We start from the raw sequence: 21,426 nt of genomic DNA, 5'->3' as shown, positions 1-21,426 counted from the left end.
AGTTCTTTCCGCAGTTGCTATCTTAGACACAGTTTGAGCAGCCCCTTTTACAAAGTGTCTTTTTAGGTACCTGGCCTTGCAAGCTGGAGCTCTCAGATACTCCTCGTGACAGGTAGTTTCACATAGCTGAGAGGGCCCTTCAGAGAGAAAGAAAGAGGGTTTGCGGTCTTTGTTTAACACTTGAGCTTTCCCCCCACTCCGCTTTTGTTGGGATTAAAGCTTTAACATAGCCACCTTGATTTCTGGGTTTTGCAGCTTGGGAAAGGAATTTCATGTATTCTAGCATAAGATATTTATTTGAAAAAGCTTGGTCCTTGGTACACAGGGAGCTTGCATTGCTCTTCCCTACAGAAGGCCACATCAGGTCTATTCTCTTGGGCAGGTCTTGTTGGTAGACACCACAGATGAAACCATGCCATCTTGACAGAACGTCAGGATTACCTGCCTAGAGAGGGTTGCCAGCAGCCTGCTACCTCACTGATTTACTCTGGGAACAATGCAAATTTTTTTTCTTTTCTGGGGTCCAGGGAGACTAATTGTGTGGTAGACAATAGGAAAGGTAAATCCTCAGAAACTTACAAACAGAATTTGCTTTAACAGTAGTTAATTGTGTCTCCTAGGATGCTCTGCCCCTTCTTCCTAATAAAAGTAAGCTCAGATTTCTGCCATAGCCAGTTGGACTTTGGGTGTGTCTGCAACTCGTATACTGTACTGCCTCTGGAAATGTCTGACTGCCCCTGCCCCAACCAGGCCTGTAAATAGACTGAGCCAGGCCCTATTAGGGCCAGCTCTCTTCAGGAACTCTGTTCTATTTTCAGGGAGAAGTCATTTTTCCTTTCACCTCCGTTAGAATCTGCCCTAGCCTTTCTGCTCCTGCCTTAGGAGCTGGGACACAGAGGAGAGCTAGAATGTCCTGTATCTAGCTAGCAACCCCATGGGCCTATCCAAAAGCAGCAGGGAGAGGCCATCTACAGGAAATGCAGATGCCAAGAGTGCATGTAAAGCTTATGAACCGTAAAAGACTTTACCAGTACACCTTATTCTCCAGTTATTTGTGTGGTTAGGTATTTCCAGGTTTTATTTCCCCTCGTGGCCCATGTTTCTGTGCTGACTGAAACAGAATTTTAGCCATAGTAACAGGGGCAAATTGTTGCTGTGGGTATATTTTCAACCAACATCCTGCTAATTAAATTGCTTATCTATCTAAACTTGGGCCTCTGCTGCTCATATCCAGTGTCCCTGGTATCTTCCTTGAGTGAGTTGCCTTGTATTCCATGACCTTGTTTTTGTGTTCATTGCAGTGTGAGTGACTGCCTCATGTTGTGTTGATGCCAGTCTGCCATGCTAGCCTGTCTACCAGGGCCAGGTGACCTGTCCTTTCAGCTTCTTCCTCACACGCAGATGAACACTGGACTTCAGAAATGTAAGTAATCTGGATCCCGGAGTAGGATGTAATCCTTATTTTGTCCCTACATTTGAGTAATCCCAGGGGAACATCAGGGGTATGTTGACTGTGAACTTTGGTACTTCCAAGATATTCTTCACAGACAGCAAGAAAGCAGCTACAAAACTTGTCCACAACGTGAACGCTTTTATAATCAGAGAGATCCTCTTACATACTACATTTCCCCAGTGTCTGTCATCTTAATTGTAATTGTTGCTGCTAACTATCTGTTGAGCACCAAAGCTGTAAGGGGTTTTACAGGGATGGATAGATAGATAGATAGATAGATAGATAGATAGATAGATAGATAGATAGATCACCTTTCAAAGGTGTTTCAGTTTGAACCCCCATGAGCAATTGAATGAAAACTCACAGTCTTGATTACTTACTGTATCTTAGAAATAAACTGTTGACCCTTTTCTGTTATTTTGGACTCTGAGCATTCTCTACTATGGAAACAGCTCCCTTTGGCTTTGCTGTCTGCTGAGCCAGTGACCTCAGTTTACAAGTAAAGAAGCTTTCACCTACAGAAGGGATAGGGAGCTAGCTTTCTCAGTCTCTCTGGGTATACTCCTGCTAATAAACTTGCCCAAAAGATTGAGCTTTTGAGAACTAAAAAAAAAAAAAAAAAAAAAAGGAATCTAATAAAGTAAATTGTGCCCAACGTGGGGCTTGAACTCATGACCCTAAGATCTGGAGATCAAGGGTCACATGGTCCACTGACTGAGCTAGCCAGGTGCCCCAGATTCCTGTCTTAAACTGGCTGGAATTGGAGCGTTAGGCCTCATATCTTCCCAGTTTCCTGGCTTCTGTCCCTGCACTACAATGATGTGCAAGGAAAAGATTCTATTCCTAGCTCATTACCATGTACAGTGTCTTCAAGTATAAAAATGGCCCTAAATTTGGGATAGACCTTCCTTTCAGAGCAAAAGGGGAAATCACTGAGGCGTTTAGGCTTACCCTTTAATAGAAAAGGTGCTTCAGCACTTTACCCAAATCCTTTATGGCAGGGGTTGGTAAACTTCTTCCGTAAAGGGCCAGATAAGCAAGTATTTTAGGCTTTGGGGTCCCTGTTGCATCTACTGTTGCAGGGCAAAGGCAGCTATAGACAACACGTAAACAAATGAGTGTGGCTGTGTCCTGATGAAACTTTTTACAAAAACACAGCAGCTATATTTTATATTTTGGCCCACAGGCAGTAGTTTGCTGAACCCTGCTCGGGAAGATCATCTTCAGAAGTTAAAAATGGTCTAGCCTCTTGACTTCATTTCTTTGAAGGAGAGTAAGACCCAGAGCCTGATGAATTCTGGGATTTGGCCAACGATTCCAATTCCTGTAATGACAAGCTAAAACTAACAGTCTTCCTCCTGTAGCTGCCTGACCCAATAGGCAAGCTATGCTATGTTGTACCAGCTTTCCTCCCCATCTTTCTCTCAATAAATGATATTTGGGTGATAAAGTTGTCTGTGTTCCCTGGCCACTGAAATCTGCATGCTAACTGCATTTTGATTGGTTCTGGGGTTCCAGGGACACAACTGGATAAGGGAGTTTACTTAGAAGCATGACAGAGTAGTTCGCTGACCTTGCTTCTAAGTTCCTTCGTGTACTCAAACAGCTTTACCCAGAGATGGAGTATCAAGGGTGAGCCATTTGTGAAGAAAGGCAAATAGGCAGCTTTATCTTGGGTGCTGACTTCGGATCTACACTCCTTCCCAAAGCAGCCTCAAAGTATCTGCCAACCACCGTCCTCAAATTTGTATTCAAGAATTGCAATAACCTTCCCTGGTTTCAGGCTTGTCTGGGGAATAGCGTATTGGAATCCCTTTGTCTCACTTGATTACTATCCTTAACTACACACAAGCCTTTGCAGAGAAGAAAACCTGTTTTAAGCTGACTTGCTTTCTTTTCACCTCTCCCAAAATGTAGAAGAAAACAAATTCTGCCATATGACTTAGAGCCGTTAGCATTGAGCATTTAAGGTGAGATGGAGCTGGCACCAAGACCCACTCAAAGCCCAGGCTTCTTAGCATAGAGACCTGAGAACCAGTTTTGTAGTTGCGCTCTTCTTTCCCTGCCCCTCATCCTCAGGAGGGTCTTACAAGTTGTTAGAAACACAGAGCTTGGTATTGGGTGGGGAGGGCGCGGGGATGGGGCACAGATGTTTATAGATTATTGTGCTTTATATTGTAAGAGCTCAAGGCAGGAGAGACGGGACATGTGGCTTCTTGGCCAGCTCTGTAAGTCACCTGGCTAATTGCCTTCCTCAGGCTAAACCTGCCACATGTATAGAATCACAGAATTGGTCCCTTCCGACTCCAACATTTTCTCACCTCCCCTTCCTTTTCTGTGTGTGTAGGAGAATGTAACGCATTTCCCATCCTGCCATGGGGTAGTCTGGATTAAGGAACATCTTGGCTTTGGTGGTTCTTGCATTTGATACAGGACCACAGTTGGGGTTAGGTAGATACCCTTCTAGAGCTTTTCTAGGTTTTATATTCCATGCTGTCACTTGCTTTGAGAGTTCTCAGCTGTTTTGGAACTTTACTTGGCAAAATTTCCTCTGACCCATCTTTTCCCAATTCACCAGAAAATGTGTTTTTTGGACTCCCCCCTCTCCACCCCCCCCCCCCACCATTAACCCCAAGCCTCTGCTTCTCCTTCCCCAGCTCACTATCAGGTATATCGTAATATTTCTGGTTGAATGGCTGAAATGACCAAAGGTTCTTGGTCCTCAAATAATCTTTTAGACAACAACTTTGACCTCCTTCATTGTAGAGTATCGGGGCCTGAGACAAACATCAGAATCACCCACTTTCACTACTACTTTCTGTGCCTGTCCGCCCCCTAGTGGAAGGTCCTGGAAATGGTGCATTGACCCAGTAACTGGATAAACCCATAGAAATCTCAGAAATTAGTTAATATTTGTTGAGTGCTTATTGTATGCCAGGCAGTATTTTGAGCATTGTTATCTTTGTTCTCATTCGTTCCTCAATGATTCCATATGAGAGACTCATCTTTCTTTTGAGGAGAAGGAATAGAGTAGCACTTGCCAGTGTCACATTACTGTTCAACTCGGCTAGAAGTCATACTCGGGTCAGACTCCAAAGCCAGTGTTTGAAACACACTGCCTGGGCATCTCCCACCTATTGATAGTTTCCTGCCGCATATGGTACTTGCATCTTCTGACCTTCAAAATAGAATAAACAGGGAGGCCCCTGTGGGGAAGCTGGGATTCAGGGAGATTGCCCACTCTCCCCCAATCCCTGGCATAGACAGCAGTGCTTTCTGCTGCATTTAACTCCCAGACTCAAGACCAGCGGGCTTTCTTGGTCAGGTTACTTTTTCCTGTCTATGCACACACTCAACCAAACCTACTATCTTTGAATAATAACTTTCAATAGTCATGGTTCCTGTTTTCAGACCTTTTTCCTATTCATTGAATCTCTTGATCTTAGTGGTTCTATGAGGTACACCAGCAGGTATCATCCCTGTTTATAAATGAAGAGTGACTGGGGCGCCTGGGTGCCTCAGTCAGTTAACCATCTGACTTTGGCTCAAGCCATGATCTCATGGTTCGTGAGTTTGAGCCCTGCATTGGGCTCTGTGCGGACAGCTCAGAGCCTGGAGCCTGCTTCCGATTCTGTGTCTCCCTCTCTCTCTGCGGCCCTTCCCCTGCTGTTTCTCTCTCTCTCTGTTTCTCTCTCTCTCTCTCTCTCTCTCTCTCTCTCAAAAATAGATGAACATTTAAAAAAAAAATCTTCAGAAATAGGGGTGCCTGGGTGGCTCAGTCAGTTAAGCGTCCGACTTCGGTCATGATCTCATCGTTCGTGATTTCGAGCCCTGCGTCAGGCTCTGTGCTGACAGCTTGGAGCCTGGAGCCTGCTTCGGATTCTGTGTCTCCCCTTCTCTCTGCCCCTCCCCAGCTCATGCTTACATTCTATCTCTGTCAAAAATAAATACTTAATAAAAAAATTTTTTTTAATCTTCAGAAATAAAAATAAGAGATTATGAGCAATTATATGCCTATAAAATGGGTGATCTAGAAGAAATGGACAGATTCCTAGAAACATATACACTACCAAAACTGAAACAGGAAGAAATAGAAAATTTGAACAGACCCTTAACCAGTCAAGAAATAGAATTAGTAATCAAAAAATCTCCCAAAAAAACAAGAGTCCAGGGCCAGATGGCTTTCCAGGGAATTCTACTGAACATTTAAGGAAGAGTTAACACCTAGTCTCTTGAAGCTGTTCCAAAAAATAGAAATGGAAGGAAAACTTCCAAACTCTTTCTGTGAAGCCAACATTACCTTGATTCCAAAACCAGACAGAGACCCCCCCTAAAAAGGGGAACTATAGACCAGTTTCCCTGATGAACATGGATGCAAAAATCCTCAACAATATATTAGCCAACTGGATCCAACAATACATTAAAAAAATTATTTACCACGACCAAGTGGGATTTATACCTGGGATACAGGGTTGGTTCAATATCTGCAAAACAATTAACGTGATTCATCACATCAATAAAAGAAAGGACAAGAACCATATGATCCTCTTAATAGATGCAGAGAAAGCATTTGACAAAATACAGCATCCTTTCTTGATAAAAACCCTCAAGAAAGTAGGGATAGAAGGATCATACCTTGAGATCATTAAAAGCCATGTACAAAAGACCCAACACTAATATTCTCAATGGGGAAAAACTGAGAGCTTTCCCCCTAACATCAGGAGCAAGACAGGGATGTCCACTCTTGCCACTGTTATTCAACATAGTATTGGAAGTCTTACCCTCTGCAATCAGGCAACACAAAGAACTAAAAGGCATCCAAGTCAGCCAGGAGGAGGTCAAACTTTCACTCTTCACAGATGACATGATACTCTATGTGGAAAACCCAAAAGATTCACCAAAAAACTGCTAGAACTGATCCATGAATTCAGCAAAGTTGCAGGATATAAAATCAATGCACAGAAATTGGTTGCATTCCTATACACCAACAATGAAGCAATAGAGAAATCAAGGAATGGATCCCATTTACAATTGCAATAAAAACCATAAAATACCTAGGAATAAATCTAACCAAAGAGGTGAAAAATCTATACACTGAAAACTATAGAAAGCTTATGAAAGAAGTTGAAGACACACACACACACACACACACACACACACACACACACACACACACACGAAAAATATTCCATGCTCCTGGATAGGAAGAATAAATATTGTTAAAATGTCAATACTACCCAAAGCAATCTACACATTTTTTTTTTTTAACATTTATTTATTTTTGAGACAGAGAGAGACAGAGCATGAATGAGGGAGGGTCAGAAAGAGGGAGACACAGAATCTGAAACAGGCTCCAGGCTCTGAGCTGTCAGCACACAGCCTGATGCGGGGCTCGAACTCACGGTCTGCGAGATCATGACCTGAGCCGAAGTCGGCCACTTAACCGACTGAGCCACCCAGGCGCCCCAAGCAATCTACACATTCAATGCAATCCCTATCAAAATGACACCAGCATTCTTCACAGAGCTAGAATAAACAATTCTACAATTTGTATGGAACCAGAAAAGACCCCAAATAGCCAAAGCAATCTTGAAAAAGAAAACCAAAGCAGGGAGGCATCACAGTCCCAGACTTCAAGCTATACTACAAAGCTGTAACCATCAAGACAGTATGGTACTGGCACAAGAACAGACACTCAGATCAATGGAACAGAATAGAGAACCCAGAAATTGACCCACAAACGTATGGTCAACTAATCTTTGACAAAGCAGGAAAGAATACCCAATAGAATAAAGACAGTCTCTTCAGCAAGCAGTGCTGGGAAAACTGGACAGCGACATGCAGAACAATGAACCTGGACCCTTCTTACACCATACACAAAAATAAACTCAAAATGGATGAAAGACCTCAATGTAAGACAGGAAGCCACCAAAATCCTCGAGGAGAAAGCAGGCAAAAACCTTTGATCTTGGCTGCAGCAACTTCTTACTCAACACGTCTCCGGAGGCAAGGGAAACAGAAGCAAAAATGAACTCTCGGGACCTCATCAAAATAAAAATCTTCAGCACAGCAAAAGAAACAGTCAGCAAAACTAAAAGGCAACAGACAGAATGGGAGAAGATATTTGCAAACAGTGTATCAGATAAAGGGTTTGTATCCAGAATCTATAAAGAACTTATCAAACTCGGGGCGCCTGGGTGGCTCAGTCAGTTGACTGCCTGACTTTGGCTCAGGTCATGATCTCGCTGTCCATGGATTCAAGCCCCGCATTGGGCTCTGTGCTGACAGCTCAGAGCCTGGAGCCTATTTCAGATTCTGTGTCTTCTCTCGCTCTCTGCTCCTCAACCCACTCATGCTCTGCCTCTGTCTCTCTCTCAAAAATAAATAAACATTGAAAAAAAAAAAAACTTAAAAAAAAAAAAAAGAACTTATCAAACTCAACACCCGAAACAGAAATAATCCAGTGAAGAAATGGGCAAAAGACATGCATAGACACTTCTTCAAGGAAGACATCCAGATGGCTAACAGACACATGAAAAAATGCTCAACATCACTTATCAGGGAAATCCAAATCAAAACCACAATGAGATACCACCTCACACCTGTCAGAATGGCTAACATTAACAAGTCAGGCAACAACAGATGTTGGCGAGGATGCGGAGAAAGAGGATCTCTTTTGTATTGCTGGTGGGAATGCAAACTGGGGCAGCCACTCTGGAAAACAGTATGGAGGTGCCTCAAAAAAACTAAAAATAGAACTACCCTACGACCCAGCAATTGTACTACTAGGCATTTATCCATGGGATACAGGTGTGCTGTTTCGAAGGGACACATGCACCCTCATGTTTATAGCAGCACTATCAACAATAGCCAAAGTATGGAAAGAGCCCAAATGTCCATCAGTGAATGAAGGGATAAAGATGTGATACATACATACACACACACACACACACACACACACACACACACACACACACACACAATGGAGTATTAGTTGGCAATCAAAAAGAATGAAGTCTTGACATTTGCAACTATGTGGTTGGAACTAGAGGATATTATGCTGAGCGAAATTAGAGACAAGTATCATATGACTTCACTCATATGAGGACTTTAAGACACACAACAGATGAACCTAAGGGAAAGGAAACAAAAATGTAAAAACAGGGAGGGGGACAAAACATAAGACTTTTAAATCTGGAGAACAGAGGGTTACTGGAGAGTTGTGGGAGGGGGGATGGGCCAAATGGGTAAGGGGCATTAAGGAATCTACTCCTGAAATCATTGTTGCACTATATGCCAACTAATTTATATGTAAACTTAAAAAAAAAATTTTTTTTAATCTATAAATGAAGAGTCACTGAGACAGACCCTGAGTAGTCAGATAATAAAGCCAGTACTTGAATCCGGATCTAACTTTGTTCTAACCAGATTCCCTATTCTCTACCCTGCCTTATTCCCCATTGATGACACCTTTGGTACCAGCTATTTAAATAAGTTGCTTACAGGGGCACCTTGGCTGACTTAGTTGGTAGAGCATGTGACTCTTGATATTGGAGTTGTGAGTTTGAGGCCCACTTGGGCAAAGAGCTTACTTTAAAAAATAGTAAATAAGTTGCTTACAAAGCCATGGTATTTGTGTTAGCTGTACCCTTAATTAAGGGAAGATGTTACAGAAGAAAGCAAGCTTCCAGGGTGCCCTTGTGGGACTGAGATAAGAAAGTGTTAAGAAAACTTTTTTTTTTTTTTTTTTTTTAAGTGCTAAGCTCAAGTCTGGTACGTGAGGTAGGTGGTGCTGTATTCCAAGAATGTAGCCAATTTTTTTGTGTCCAATATACTTATCTCATCCTTGAGATTCTTCCTTAACGAAGATACTGTAGGGCACCTGTGTGGTTCAGTTAATTAAGCATCTGACTTTGGTTCAGGACATGATCTCACAGTTTGTGAGTTTGAGCCCCGCTTCTGTCTCTCCCTCTCCCTTTCTCTCTCTCTGCCCCTCATGGGATTTGCGTGTGCTCTCACGCTCTCTCTCAAAACAAAGATACTGTAGCCTGTATCCACCCTTCCCACCCTTATTTTCTTTTGATTCTGATTCCTTTATCTGACTACTGTCATCACCATGGTCAACATCAGCAGAAGCAGGGAAAAGAGAACTAAAAGAGAACCAATCCGGTGTAAGTGTCCCATTCCATACTCCTGAATCAGGCCAAGCTACCTTCTGCCTCTGCTAGGAGAAAGAAAACACCCTGAGAGTTGGTACTGACTTGGAACAAAGGAACTTGATTGTTCAGTAAGCCAGTATACCTCTCTCTCACACCTGGTCTTCAAGGAGAAAAACCTACCACTGTGGAGGAAAGCCCAGAGGCAGACCTGTATTACCTGTCTGAACTAAAACCCAGCAGCTGTTGACTGCCATTACTCAGCTGAGCCCAGAGTTGTTCAGTTGATTTTGACCAGTCAGACACCCGAGTGCAGCGGCTGACCTAGGCAGCTTCTAATGGAATTCTGGTGTCTCGAGGGACTATGTCTCAGTGATCCCAGACTTCTGGTATTTTCTTGTCCAGGAGAATGTAACAAGGGTCAGAAAAAAGCCCCACTTTATGGAGACTGAAGCCCATTGAGGGTCAGTGGCTTGTAAGAAGCAGCAGAACTCACACTCCACTGTCAGGGCTTTGATTCTGCTCACCAGCTAGTAATACCTAGTGGATAGGTGATTTCTGGGCCTCTCTGCCTCCCTCCCCTTCTTGCCCTCAACTGTCACGGTCACATTCATCCTTTTAAGACCTTCTTCAAATCGGTCATCTAACAAACATTTGTGGACTGAGCGTCTAACCTGTACAGTTAATAAAGTAGAACTTAAACATGTGTGAGTCCTTGCTACTTCGAGGCGTGGTGCCCCTAACAGCACAGCTCTTTTCCACTCTGTACTCTTTTGCTAAGTTCTCCATTGGTGAGCATGGGACCAAATCTCGCTGTGCCTTGTGGATGTCAGCTCTCTTTTTTCCTGCCTCCAAGAGCAGCATTTTCTAAGCAGTTGCTGGCAGGCTAACCAGCAGTGCCACCAAATGAGGGCAGCTGTGCCCTCTTCCTTCTGGCACACTCTTTGCCCCCCTTCTCTTGCAGTTGATGCCCAGTGACGTGACTGAATGGGGTCTTCTTGGGCCAAGGCAGCTGAGGCCACAAGCTGGGCATTCAGTCAGCTTGTTCCCTGCTCTATCCTGGCTGCCTTCTGCAAGGGGAGGAAGTAGGGTGGGAGTTAGCTAGCTGAGCCTCGGCTCCCAGCCAAGCCCCTTCCTTCTGCTTGGGCAGACTGGGTACTTACTCACGCAGCAAGCCTTTATTAGGCACCTTCTGTGTACACTTGGGAGAAACCCTACCTCAGAGAGGGAAAACAGAGCTGAGACCTTTTGCAGGAGCCTGGCATCCTTAAAGAGCTCTTGTTCTCAGAACCTTTTCCTTTTTGACTGGAGGTCCAACATCCGCTGGAGCCCCCTGCTGGGTGGCCCCTGGAGATGAGAACAAAGAAACTGTTAACATTAATGAGGCGCATTGAGTGGGTACTTCCGCCATCTCCAAAGGCAGGCAGGTTTTTCCTCTTTCATTTTGGAAAGTGACAGCTGACAAGGGCCAAACAGACTGTTTTTGGCACTCAGGACTTAAAGATTCTCTGAAACCTTTCTTTTCAGTTCCCTCCCTGCTGCCCTGTCATTATTGCTACCCCCCACGAGGAAATAAATAAAGCCTTTTGATCTTCACCCAGTCAGGCCGAGGGTAAGCTGTAAACAAAAGTGAACTTGTGACATAAGGCTAGGGGAGGGATTTTGGCAGCTTATTCCTCTGCTCCTGACAAAAAGACATCCTGTTTGCCGAGCCAGGATGCCCACCCAGTGGGTATGGTGCCCCAGCTGCCAAGGCACAAGAGAAAGCTGCTGCCTCACCGGCCACTGCAGACTGAAGGGCAGTCACTCCAGGCACCCTCTTTACCAGAGCGTCTGCCTAGAGCCTTCACTGCTGAGGCCAACAGGTAGGAACTTGGAGAGATTTCCATTTAGAGGAGCAACCTTCAGTTACTTCTGTGAGAATTGGCCAAGTTCAGGCTCTCCAAAATCCGGGACTTTGAAAGTTGCTCTGCTGTTCTGATCTTTGGTGGCCTCATTTGTAAATGAGAAGCCTGATAGTACCCACCTTCTAAAGCAGTAGCGAGGATTCACCGAGAGCCTGTCACCTGGCACAAGGCCTGGCTAGTTGTGAGCGCTGACTGAATGTTAGCAGTGCTTGTTACTTGGGGGCTCAGTGAGGCCGGGTCTAAAATGAAGACTAGGGATGACTTCGTTAACCCCTACTCCACCATAGGCCCTCAAGAGGGGAATCTAGAAGGGCTGGTTGGCTTGGCACTGATGAGCTCCCTCTCCTTCTTTGCTCTCCTTACCCTTCTCTCTCTCTAGGGGACACTACACAGAAAATGAGAGCTGCTCACTATCCTACCCCAGCCGAATTGGACGCGTATGCTAAGAAGGTCGCAAACAACCCACTGACTATAAAAATCTTCCCCAACAGTGTGAAGGTTCCCCAGCGGAAACACGTTCGTCGTACTGTGAACGGCCTCGACACATCAGCCCAGCGCTACAGCCCCTACCCGACTCAGGCAGCCACCAAGGCAGGCCTGCTTGCCATTGTCAAAGTGCCAGCCAAAAGCATACTCAAGGACTTTGACGGCACCCGAGCCCGATTGCTCCCTGAGGCCATCATGAACCCCCCAGTGGCGCCCTATGCTACTGTGGCACCCAGCACTTTAGCCCACCCCCAGGCCCAGGCTCTGGCCCGCCAGCAGGCCCTGCAGCATGCACAGACCCTGGCCCATGCCCCTCCCCAGACGCTGCAGCACCCTCAGGGTATCCCGCCACCCCAGGCGCTGTCCCACCCTCAGAGCCTCCAGCAGCCTCAGGGCCTGGGCCACCCTCAGCCCATGGCCCAAACCCAGGGCTTGGTCCACCCTCAGGCCCTGTCTCACCAGGGTCTCCAGCACCCCCCCAATCCCTTGCTGCATGGAGGCCGGAAGATGCCAGACTCAGATGCCCCCCCGAATGTGACCGTGTCTACCTCAACTATCCCCCTTTCAATGGCGGCCACCCTGCAGCACAGCCAGCCCCCGGACCTGAGCAGCATCGTGCACCAGATCAACCAGTTTTGCCAGACGAGGGCAGGCATCAGCACTACCTCAGTGTGTGAGGGCCAGATCGCCAACCCCAGCCCCATTAGTCGCAGTCTGCTCATCAATGCAAGCACCCGGGTGTCGACCCACAGCGTCCCCACGCCAATGCCTTCATGTGTGGTCAATCCCATGGAGCACACCCACGCGGCCACAGCCGCGTTGCCTGCCGCAGGCCCTGTCAACCTGCCCACGGGCATTTCTCGAGCCCCTGCTGGCTACCCTAGCGACCTCAAGCCAGTCGCCTGGAACCAGCACCAGCTGGCCCACCTACAGCAGATGTGCAGTGAGGCCGGTGGGACGCCGGCCCCTGGCCTGACAGGCAAGCACGCAGCAGGACGCGAGTTGGCAGGGCCTGGCTTTGTGGGCAAGGCCCCTGCCTACCCGCAGGAACTCTGCCTGGCACAGTCCTTCCATCTGAAGCCACCCCTGGAGAAGCCAACCCCATCCCCACCTGTCAACGGCCTGGCGGCCCCACTGGCCTACCCCAATGGTCACTACTTCCAACCCCTGTGGAACAACATTCTGCCCACTCCCAATAGCGACAGCTCGGGGTCTCAGGACCTCGCCATGCCGTTCCACGGTGGGCAGCCCACGGGTGCACCCCTTGACTGTGGGACGGCTGCTGGGGCCCACTACCGAGCAGGGGCCGGGGGCGGTCCAGTGGCAACCCAGAACAGCTTGATGCAAACAGTGGATTACCTAAGCGGGGATTTCCAGCAGGCCTGCTTTCGAGAACAGAGCCTGGCTATGCTGAGCAAGGCCCACCGAGCCCCTGGCAACCGAGCCCCTGATCCCGCAGATAGTCGAAATCTTCATATTCAGCACCCTGGGTATAGATAGGTAGCCCCGGTGCCCTCCACAAGCTACACGTCATACATCACCCTCCTAGGTTTAGACTTACTTTTGAGTAATTGGATAGTTTCAGAGTTTCACTGCTCTAATGTGATCATTCTTAGAGGTCTAAGAAAGGGAATTTGGTGGGATCTATTTGAGGACAGCGGGGGATCCCCTGGTGCCCTCACCCTCCCCTCCACCATCCCCAGCAACTTCTGGGTTTATGTTAGGACCTAATCCCAACTCCAAGCTTTTGTCTCTACTGCCTATCAGTCCCTCCACCTTGACCATTTCCCCCCAGCCACCTCCTGCCTTTTCTTGCATCTCTGCCCGTTTTCCTTAGGACTGAGGTGTGGGGTAAGGAAGGGCCCTAGATGAGGTGGCCGTAGGTACCCAGCCCCTTAAGCTAGGACTTTCCCTGTCTGCCTCTGTCTCTTTGGGACTAAGAACCCAGACTTCCCAAGTGCTCTGGAAGTTAATTCCTTCTTCACCCAAAGATCTCAAAACTGACCCAATCTTCACCTCCTCCCACCCCTCTCCATTCCTCAGGGCTTTGTTTAAATCTGGATTCCAGAGTCACTGCATTTGCCCTTGCTACATTCAAGGGCACCCTGTAGGCACTTGGCCATAGCCTTGAGACCTGGGGGAAAAATGCGTCTTTGTGTCGGTATCTTAGTTCCTGACACCCCTTTCCAGCCCTAGAGAAAGGTAGTAACTGTCCAGCACACCCAAGATCCCTTTCTCACTGTTTCTCCCAACTCACCTGCTGCTCCCATCCCCCACACCCCTCCAAAAACACAAGCAAAACAAAATAGGATCTTGAGGAATTAGGTAGGTAAAGAAAGGATGATCACATTGGAGTTCGGAATTAAAAACACCAAAAAAAAAAAAAAAAAGTTAAAATGCATTTGGTTCTCTACACTGGCTAAGAATATTGCTCTACACTGTAAGTTTTAAATGTCCTGTTTCTGTATGAATGTAGTGTGGGTTTGAGTAGCGTTGTGTGAGCGGCCCCACAGGTACATTCACCCTCTAGTCACCTCCTTTTGCAGCCCCTCAGTATAATGAAGAAAGAAAGAAAAAAAAAAAAAACACAAAGCCTTAAGCTCTTTGAATTCTTCCTTTACCAAATGAGCATGGTTCTAACAGCTGGAGGCGGACCTACATTGGAAGCAGCCCCTCCTGCCCGCGCCCATCTGTCACGTGCCCATCCTCCTCCACCCCACGCTCAACGTGTTTCATTCCCAAGTGGCAATTAGTTGGCTAGAAATTTAAAACTTTTCTGTAACTTTAAATTTAGATCATGTTTTGTAATTTTTTGCACCCTTCTGTTAAAGTTGGGCTCTGCCTTTTTTTTTTTTTTTTTTTTTTTTTTTTTTAAACCAAATAAGCCCTTACCTTTCCTCTTGTCTCTGGGGAATGTGAGCTGATGTTCTTATTTAAGATTTGGGGTTTTGTTTACTATACTATCCACTGTTCTTTAGCCAGAAATTCTCTAGTGATCTGAAGCAATGTGACTGAAGACCAGTTTTTAAATTATGTGTTGGCAAGTTGCCTTATATTTAAAAAGAGAAAAAAAAAGAAAAAGAAAAAAAAAAAATGCCTGATTGTGTTATGCCAAATGATAGCAACGTGAAGTCCTAATTTATTTTCCTGCCGTCTGTGAACACTGGTACCTCCCTGTCCCTGAGCCCTCAGGAGCACCTGCAGCTTCTGGCGCGGCGCCTTCTCCCAAGGCTTCACCGCCACCGTCTCACCCAGGGTCCCTTCCGGTTCTCACTTTCTCTGAGAGAACCCCACCGTCCCCCCTTATCCCTTGCTTGATCTCCAAACCAGATATTTTTGCTGTGAGTTTTTCCAATGCCTCTCCCCAAAAGGTGAGCTGCTATCTTAGGAAATGGGACCGGACACCAACTTGGGGGCTTTAAATCAAACCTCAAACCCTCAAATCTCTTCCTGTGTAGGGGTGCAAATCTCTGAAGCTCTCACTCCCACCCCTAGTCTGCATGGAAAAATGTACTGTGGCCCCTCTTTCCCCCCACCCCCCACTGCCCTTGCCTTTGGTGTGAGATGTTTCCTAGTTCACCCTGAGCCTCTCTCCCCCCTCTGCCAGCCAACCCCCAACCAGCAATAAGGGTCCAAGCCAGGGCCTCCTATCCACACTCCCTGCCTCCATCCCACGCTGCCCCTAGGGAATACCTCGGATTCCCTACACTGTCCACATACTGTAGCATTCATTCTCCATCTCCCTCATCTGCTCACCTGTGGTGGTTTATGGGTGTGATGGGGTTTTTAAGATTATTATAAACCAGTAAAAAGAAAAAACTCACCAGAACTTGTCCTATTCGTTGAATGCTGTGAATGTTTGAGGTGACTTTTCTTGTAATGATTTCTGACGTGCCTGCTCTCCACGAGAGAAGCGGGTCCTCAGTTGTAGGACGCGAGCCCTTCTAGTGTTGGGCCCACTCGGAAGCCTCCCAGTCTGTGATGCCAGACCAGGTGCTGCGGTGATTGGGCAGCCGGCACGTGATAGGGCCTCCCCTAGGCGGGGCGCTCGGGGCGTGTTGGGACCCGTGGGAAAGTGTGGTTTACCGCCCCGCTCTACAGGCTCCATGTGCTGCCACTTTCAGTCCACGGACCGTTGAAAAACCAGGATCTGCTTTGCTGATGAGCCAGCCGAAGACTAAAACGCCCCTCCCTCCCCTTCTCCCACCTCCACCACTTTGGGATTTCTGAGGGCCTTTGACAGCTGGAGGTAATAGGTGCCGCAATCTGTGACCTGAAAAGTGGCCCCTCCGAGTACTGATGGAATCGAAAGTACAGTTCCCTTCGGAGCACGCCCTTCTCTGTAAGGTGCCCCTGCCTCCTTTACTCCTCACGCCATCCTTGTGAAAGAAAGCCTTCTACCTGGGTCCCCTACCCGCAGTCGGCCCAAGGTCCTGCAGCTAAGTAGACAGGTGAACCCAGCTCTGCCTGGCCTCTTTGGGCAGATGCGCGGGGAGACCAGCACCTCAGGTTTTGCCTAGTTCCACATAGCGATTCTGACCGTCTGCAACAGCACTGGAATGAGGTCTAGGCCTGGGTGTGGGGGCAACTCTGGGAGGCACCATCCGGCTTTCCCAGTCAGTGCGCCCGTGGAGTGGTGCAGTGACACGGTCCTGCCGGCAGAGGGAGCCCAAGCTTGACCGAGGATGTCCGGCTTCTCTTGGGAGACAGATGCCGGCCCGGCCGGGTCGCCTATTACCTGCCGCAGGAGCTGAAGAGAAGGCATTTGCTGGAGCCCCTGGTAGCCGGTGGTTTTCCCTGCGGGCTTCCAGGCATCGCTGTGCCAAAGATGGCTTATCTGGAGAAGGGGCCATCTTTCCCAGCCGGCAGCCAGGGCCCCATCTCCCCCCTAGATCAGTGAATTTGACCTTTTGAAGGCTAATAAGCTGGTAGTTCCCCAGGCTGAATGTCAAGGGTCTTTCCACCTCAACCTGTGTGTGGGAGGGTGGAAAAGGCAAACACTACCACCCTTGAACCTTCTCCTTAGTAGATAATAGTTGCCATACATCGGGCCTCTTCACAGGGCCAGGCAATAAGAGTAAGGGACTTTATGCTGATTAATCGTAAAGTTTACAAGTCTAGGTAAACAGGATTACTTTCATTTTACCAATGAGAGTAACGGTGCCCCATGTAACTAAGCAACTTGGCAAAAAGCAAGCACAGCAAGGATCCAAACCCAACTCTGCTGCCATTATTGAAGGGAGCTGTATTACTAGGGATTGCTAGAGCTTAAAACCGAATCCAGGCCCTGTCCCAAACCAGCTGAAAGACACTGAGAAATCAGTTCACTCCTCTATTCCTATTTCATCAAATGTGGATAATCACAGGCACTCACTGAGGGCTGTATGAAAAATAAATGAACATGGATGAGAAAATCCAAATACCCTTCAAAAGGCCCTCGGCTCAGCCTAGTCCCTGGGTATGGGCTGGGCTTTGGAGTTGGATTAACATTCTGTCAAGCACGTTTTGCGCTGGGAACAAGCATCGTCTCAGTAAATCTTCACCACAGCCGACTGAGCCGTCCTTTTAGTATGGCGATAGAAGCGATTTCGTTTGCCTGTTGTATTAAACGAATAATGTACATTCGTGCTTAGGAGTGTCTGCTACACGACAGCTATGATCATTAGACCAAGAAAGACTTGCCTGGGGGCAGAAGCAGTAAGTAGTCTTTGCTGGGGTATGGATCAAGGACTCCAGGCTCGTAAAATGCACCTCCCCCATTTAACCACCAGATGGCAGCGGCAGGCAACTGTCTTCCGCACAAAGCCTAGTGCAGTTCCCCTGTCGTCCGCCAGAGGGCGATCCAGCAGCGCAGAGCGGCAAGCAGCACGGCGACCTTGGCCCCGCGCCTTCCCTGTTGGGCCCAGCCTTAGGCGGCCCTAACCATCCCAGATAAGTCAGGCTGGAACCAAGTTAATAAATACAATTCAGGATTTATTAAAAATCAGGGCTCCCCTGCCGTGCCCTCCTGGCACTAAGTAAATAAATAACCAGAGGGGGCACAGCTGGGGAAAGGGGAAGAGAAATCAGATCTCAAGACAGATTCTTTGAACTACCCCTCACATCCCCACTCCCACCCCCCACTATGGCTCTTGGGACATAGCACCAGCAGGCGCCTCAGTCCTGGGTAGAGTGTGGCCGGCACCAAGGCATGTCTTCCCTGCCCAGGAGAGGAGACAGGCCCTGGGATCACTTTTTCCAAGCCCTTGATGACCCCAAGACCTGCTCCCCCCAGGGGCCAGGGCTGAAGCACCAATAGGAGGCACCTGAGGGTGGTAAGGAAGAGGAGAGGGGGAACAGAACCTGGGCAGCAGAAGCAGCTGAAAGGGGGTCCGGCCCCTTCTCCAGGTTCAGCCAGTTCCTGGCTGAGGTCATGCTCCACCCCCTTTCTCCTGGAGCCCCGCCTGCACTCAGCTGAGGATCTTTCGGGGCAATTCAACAGAGGCACGGATGAAGACCGCATCATCCCGCACGTAGTTTCGCTTGCGGATGTCCTGGTGGGAGATGAACTTGGGGTAACCAAAGCCCAGAGAACTCTCATCCAGGGAGCCCCGCCAAGTGCCCGGTTTTTGGAAATTCTTCCAGTTTGGGTCAGGGTGAAAGGTCTCAGTGACATGCTGTGGCTTAGCCAGCCCGGGGTCGCTCTGATCCAGCAGGGAGAAGGTGACGCGGCGGGCAAACGGCCACTCGAGGAGATTGTCAAAGGCACCCGGCAGCACGCGAATGTAGAGCGAGAGGTGCGTGCCCTCACCGCTGCCATTGCCATTGAGGAACGCAGACACCTGCAACTTGTAGCCATACTTGTGTGTGTAGAAGGCCGGGCTGAAGCACTCCAGGTTGGGCTTAGCCTTGGCCTCCTGAAGCCGCCGTCCATAGCTGCCGATCTTCCAGATGAGCACGCCGTCACTGCCCACCGACAGCTCCTCCAGCTCTCGCCGCAGCTCCTGCAGCTCCTGCCGCTGCCGGCTCACCAGGGCGCACATCATGGCCAGGTGCGGCTTCACGCTCTCCTCCACATGCCGGGCCATCGCCAGCTTGGGGCACTGTTGGCAAAGCCCCGGGCCATGGGGGAAGGGAGAACAGTTATCAGTAGGGACATGCCCAGGGGAGACAGGGGACAGAGGGGAGCGGCGATGGGGCTGCAGGCACCCAGCTCTGACCGGGGACGGTAGAGGACACTTGGGAGGCCGCTGCCGGCCAGCAGAAGGAAGGACCGAAGGCTTCAGAGCAGCAAGGCAGGGACCAGAGAGGGCCTGGTCTACATCTGAGGCTTCAAGGACTAAGAAGGGGACAGACAGGGAAGAGGAGGGGCATCTCACCCTGTGTTTGCAGCCGGAGTCTTTGAACGGACACAGCACCAGGGCGGTGCTACAGCTCTCCTTCAGGTGGCCCGGCAGGTCCTCCCGAGCCACCGTGCCCACGCCACACTGGTTGGGGCAGGGTACGGGCAACCTCGGGCACTGGTACTGGTGGCTCTGCGGCCACAGGGGCAGAGAGACAGCGGTCAACAGGCTGACCCCCACCCCCACCCCGCCACCTGCCCCACGGCCCACGGCTCAGGGAGGGCCTCACCTGGATGGTGTCAAAGACGAACTCCTTGGCGCAGTAGGTGCAAGGCTGGGTACGCTTGGGGCACTCAGAGGAGGCATGCTGGGCCAGCAGGCGCCGCATCATGCGGGCACCACACTTGTTCTCGCAGTACACGCTCTCTTGGGGGCATACGCCCTCGTGGCTCTAGAAACGCCAGAGAGGCCGACTGAAGGGATCCCTGGGCCACCAGGCGCCCCACTCACCCTGTGCCCTCCACCGGGCCCCACCCACCTCAAAGGCCTCCCCGCTGAAGTCGCAGCCACAAAACTCGCACTTGAGGCGCCGCTTGGGGCAGTCGTGCTGCAAGTGTGCAGGCAGGTCCCGGCGGCTCAGCTTGGTGGGGCAGCGATTGGGGCAGGGGATTACATTGAAGCTGCAGGTGTTCAGGTGGCTCTGTGGGGGAGCGAGACGGTCAGTGCCTGCCAAGAAAGGGGGAGCCCCCTCCCTCCCACCGGAGACTCACCTGTAGGTGGCGCAGCGGCCCACTCCAGCGGCAGCCCTCCTCACTGTGGATGCAGCGGATAGGCAGCCCCAACACCTGCACCTCCAGCTCCGGGTCTGGGTAGATCTGGGTAGACGGGGAGGAACCCGGCAGGGTCAGAGCCCGCTACAGTCCCCAGTTTCCACCCCCACCACCCCCAGACGGGCCAGCTCTACCTAAGAGTCGGTAACAGCCTCTCTTGAGCTATAGTCCCCTCTGTGCCGAGGGATGGAAGGCAGAGCAGGTGGTGTCTGCTCCAAAGCTGGATACCAGGGTCCCCAACATGCCTGCACGGGACACTCCCTCCTTTTGGAACAGCAGCCAATCAGCCAGCTCAGTTCCGGGCAGCCTCCGCATCCTCTGCTTCCTTCCTCTTGGTAGAGGGGTCTTGGCCCTCAGCCAGGGGCCTGGCTTGCCACCCAAAGGGGAGGGGAGCACTGCTTGCGAGCACAGAGCCGCTCTGTGCACCCCCTGGCACCCCCACAGGCCGGGCATTGTGCCTGCCCTCCAGGGCAAACACTGGCCTCATTTGCAAACTGGCCTGGTGGGAGGGAAGGGGCCACCTTTGTGGGGGCACAGGATTCCACAGGACCGGGTTGACACTGGCCCTGAGCCAACTGGCTGCCGGCAGCTCCAACCTCCACCAAGGGCAAAAGCCTGTAACTGGGGCCTCTGCCTGGCACTGTGGACTCACCTTGGCATAATCCAAAGGAAGTTGGTCCTCAGGGCATTTGAAGACTCCTTCACTGTGAAGGGGGAGGGGACAGAGTCAGGCTCCAGCTATGGGAAAGGAGAACCCAGGTCCCACCCCTCAACCAGGGCAGCCTCCCTCTCACTAGACCTGTCCTCAGCCAGAGGCCTGCAGGTACCCACTTGCCTAGCACCCCAGAAGATCCTAGCTCTTGTCCTGGGGAGAGGGTTGTGGGCCCAGTGGAGACAGACAGCTGCCTCAGACAGCATTTGGCCAACAGGTGGCAGCTGGTACCCCTCCCCCCAGGAGGGCAGCTGGACTGGGAGAAGGACAGGACACCTGCCCTCCACCCTGTTAAGTTTTCAGCGGCAGGGGGTGAGTGCTGAGATGAAGTGCCAGAGCTGCCCGGCCCCCAGCAGGGATCTCGTCCCAGAACCCAGGGCAAAGGTCAGCTTGGGGCCACTTTACCCCATCCCTTCCCTCCTCCCGTGAGGGTGGGCCTCCTAAAGCAAGGAGGAGGAGAGGCTCACTCTAAGGCACTGTTCACACTCCCATCCAGTCCTGACCACCTGCTTCTGCGAAGGGGCTGCGTGTTCCCATTTTGCAGATGAAAGAACCGAGAC

At 49.7% G+C, this 21,426-nt stretch overlaps 2 protein-coding genes across 4 annotated transcripts in view; one reads left to right on the top strand and one right to left on the bottom strand.

Annotated features, from left to right (window-relative positions):
* The window catches only part of FAM222B (family with sequence similarity 222 member B), a 76,612-nt gene extending 60,787 nt beyond the window's left edge, over window positions 1–15,825 (top strand). For 2 of the 3 annotated variants that reach the window (XM_040455367.1, XM_040455368.1), the window contains exons 2-3: window positions 1,302–1,423; window positions 11,896–15,825. In XM_040455367.1, the coding sequence (XP_040311301.1) occupies window positions 1,342–1,423; window positions 11,896–13,502 (1,689 nt within the window). In that variant the 5' untranslated portion in view covers window positions 1,302–1,341 and the 3' untranslated portion in view covers window positions 13,503–15,825. Of the gene's footprint in view, window positions 1–1,301; window positions 1,424–11,895 lie in introns of those variants that run through there. The other variant, XM_040455369.1, reaches the window with a different exon arrangement.
* Window positions 15,826–17,954: 2,129 nt separating this feature from the next.
* TRAF4 (TNF receptor associated factor 4) overlaps window positions 17,955–21,426 on the bottom strand; it is a 6,085-nt gene continuing 2,613 nt past the window's right edge. Inside the window, exons 2-7 of the mRNA XM_040455370.1 lie at window positions 20,807–20,858; window positions 20,095–20,199; window positions 19,863–20,024; window positions 19,614–19,775; window positions 19,361–19,516; window positions 17,955–19,084 (exon numbers count right to left, since the gene is read on the bottom strand). Of these exons, the coding sequence (XP_040311304.1) occupies window positions 18,452–19,084; window positions 19,361–19,516; window positions 19,614–19,775; window positions 19,863–20,024; window positions 20,095–20,199; window positions 20,807–20,858 (1,270 nt within the window). The 3' untranslated portion in view covers window positions 17,955–18,451. The remainder of the gene's footprint in view (window positions 19,085–19,360; window positions 19,517–19,613; window positions 19,776–19,862; window positions 20,025–20,094; window positions 20,200–20,806; window positions 20,859–21,426) is intronic.

This window comes from Herpailurus yagouaroundi, unplaced genomic scaffold (assembly GCF_014898765.1).
Source record: "Herpailurus yagouaroundi ecotype Mexico unplaced genomic scaffold, PumYag 215, whole genome shotgun sequence".
NCBI lineage: Eukaryota > Metazoa > Chordata > Mammalia > Carnivora > Felidae > Herpailurus > Herpailurus yagouaroundi.
The sequence above is the reverse complement of the archived record's forward strand: the minus strand, read 5'-3'. Positions and strand labels throughout refer to the sequence as shown.